The 1,705-nt window shown below is 25.3% G+C and overlaps 1 protein-coding gene across 1 annotated transcript in view; it reads left to right on the forward strand.

Moving 5' to 3' along the window:
* Window positions 1-854: 854 nt before the first annotated feature.
* Window positions 855-1,705, forward strand: part of LOC108740625 (very low-density lipoprotein receptor-like) — a 15,777-nt gene continuing 14,926 nt past the window's right edge. The window contains exon 1 of the mRNA XM_025974856.1: window positions 855-1,082. Within this exon, the coding sequence (XP_025830641.1) occupies window positions 986-1,082 (97 nt within the window). The 5' untranslated portion in view covers window positions 855-985. The remainder of the gene's footprint in view (window positions 1,083-1,705) is intronic.

Raw genomic sequence — 1,705 nt, forward strand, 5'->3', positions numbered from 1 at the left:
CTCTTGTCAGATTTTAGAATTTTTTATTTTGTCCATGTAAAAGTTATTTAAAATTGGTTTGTAAGTCTTTCTTTCTAAAAATAAACGTAGCTAACTGAAAACTATTTTCTTTGTGGAATTTAATTAATCGTAAGAGTAGCAGAAAATATTAAATACAGCTAGATAACGGAAAAGTTTTTTGAGTCCATATAGAAGTTTGTGTCAGTAAAAGAATTACAATAAAAGATATTAGAAAAATATTTAAAATAAGTGTATTTGTCATAGTCATAAAACAATTTGAGGCAAATTTTGTCTAATTAATATATCAAATAATAGTTCAATATTTTCATCAGATGCACTACATACGTTCTAGAAATTGCTTATAAATCATAAAAGATTGGCAATGGCCACAAAACACGAAAAATATAGATAAATTACAGTTAAAATTATACTACTTTTGAACCCAATTTGTAATTACGTAAATCAATGTATTAATCATATAAAGTACGGGTAAATCTGTATTATTATAGATGCTTTATCTATAATAGATGCGTACAAGTCTGATATACATAGATTGAGCAGACAAGGACGAGAAGGTGTATACCGCAAAGTAAATTTAAATTATTTACAGTGGAATAAGTATTAAATGATATGAAATATATTTTAATGCTTATATTGAGTAATGAAAATGAATTATGTATATATACATTTATTCCTTTTTATATGGAATTAACAGAGATTCTGTGTTTGACTGCTAAGAAAAAAAACAATAAAAATAAAGCAAACGTGTTAGAATAATTAGTTGTCCGTATTCAACCGTATTGTTTTGCGTCAGTATTGGCACTGAAAGTGTTGGTGTCGCGCAGACGTAAACAGATGTAACTCGCCCATTGAAACTGCTCACCTTGGCCGGGACGACAACGAAGTGTATGTCAAAAATAGTTTAAAGTGTGTTTATAAATTTAGTATTTAACATGTTAAAACATTAGATAGTTATTTAGAAATAATGTTTGTTGTGTTCAACAACAACATAATTAAAAGTTTATTTTTAGTTACTTATTTGGTATGCGTTCCTTTAGCAACATTTGGATTTACAAAGAAAGGTGAGCTTCACAAATTCTAATTATTTAGATGCTATTTTTTGGATATTTATTAGAAATTGTAAATGAAACATACTATTTTTAGTAAGGTGGTGAAATATTTCCCTAACATTCTCATAAAGTGAATATAAGGTTTTAGGTTTGTGTTAATATTCATAGCAAAAATAAATATAAAAATAAAATCGTATGATTGTACCACGTAAAAAGCATGTAAAATCACCTGATTCTTGGCCTTAGTGATGTTTACATACATACTTAAAATAAAATGTTAAATTTTACGCAATAATATAAATAGCCGGAGGTGTTTTTTATTATTTTTTCTAATTATTTATTTGGAATTTCTAAAATTTTCATATTTCTATTAGTGTATAAATTATATTTATTTGCCGGTATGTATATGTACTTATAAGTATTTGTTTTCATTGGTTTCATGTGTGTTTTAAACATTACTATATTATTAATGTTAACACAATAATAATATGTGTATGTGCATGTTATTCTATTTCTTACTTACTTTGGATTCATTCTAAATAATAGGTAAAACACCTATTAACCATTTTGTATACATAATTATTAATGAATATTTTTTATACTCTTATAGAAGGTAATTAATAAATATTAAATCA

Source organism: Agrilus planipennis, unplaced genomic scaffold, assembly GCF_000699045.2.
Source record: "Agrilus planipennis isolate EAB-ADULT unplaced genomic scaffold, Apla_2.0 scaffold243, whole genome shotgun sequence".
In the NCBI taxonomy this organism is placed as follows: Eukaryota; Metazoa; Arthropoda; class Insecta; order Coleoptera; family Buprestidae; genus Agrilus; species Agrilus planipennis.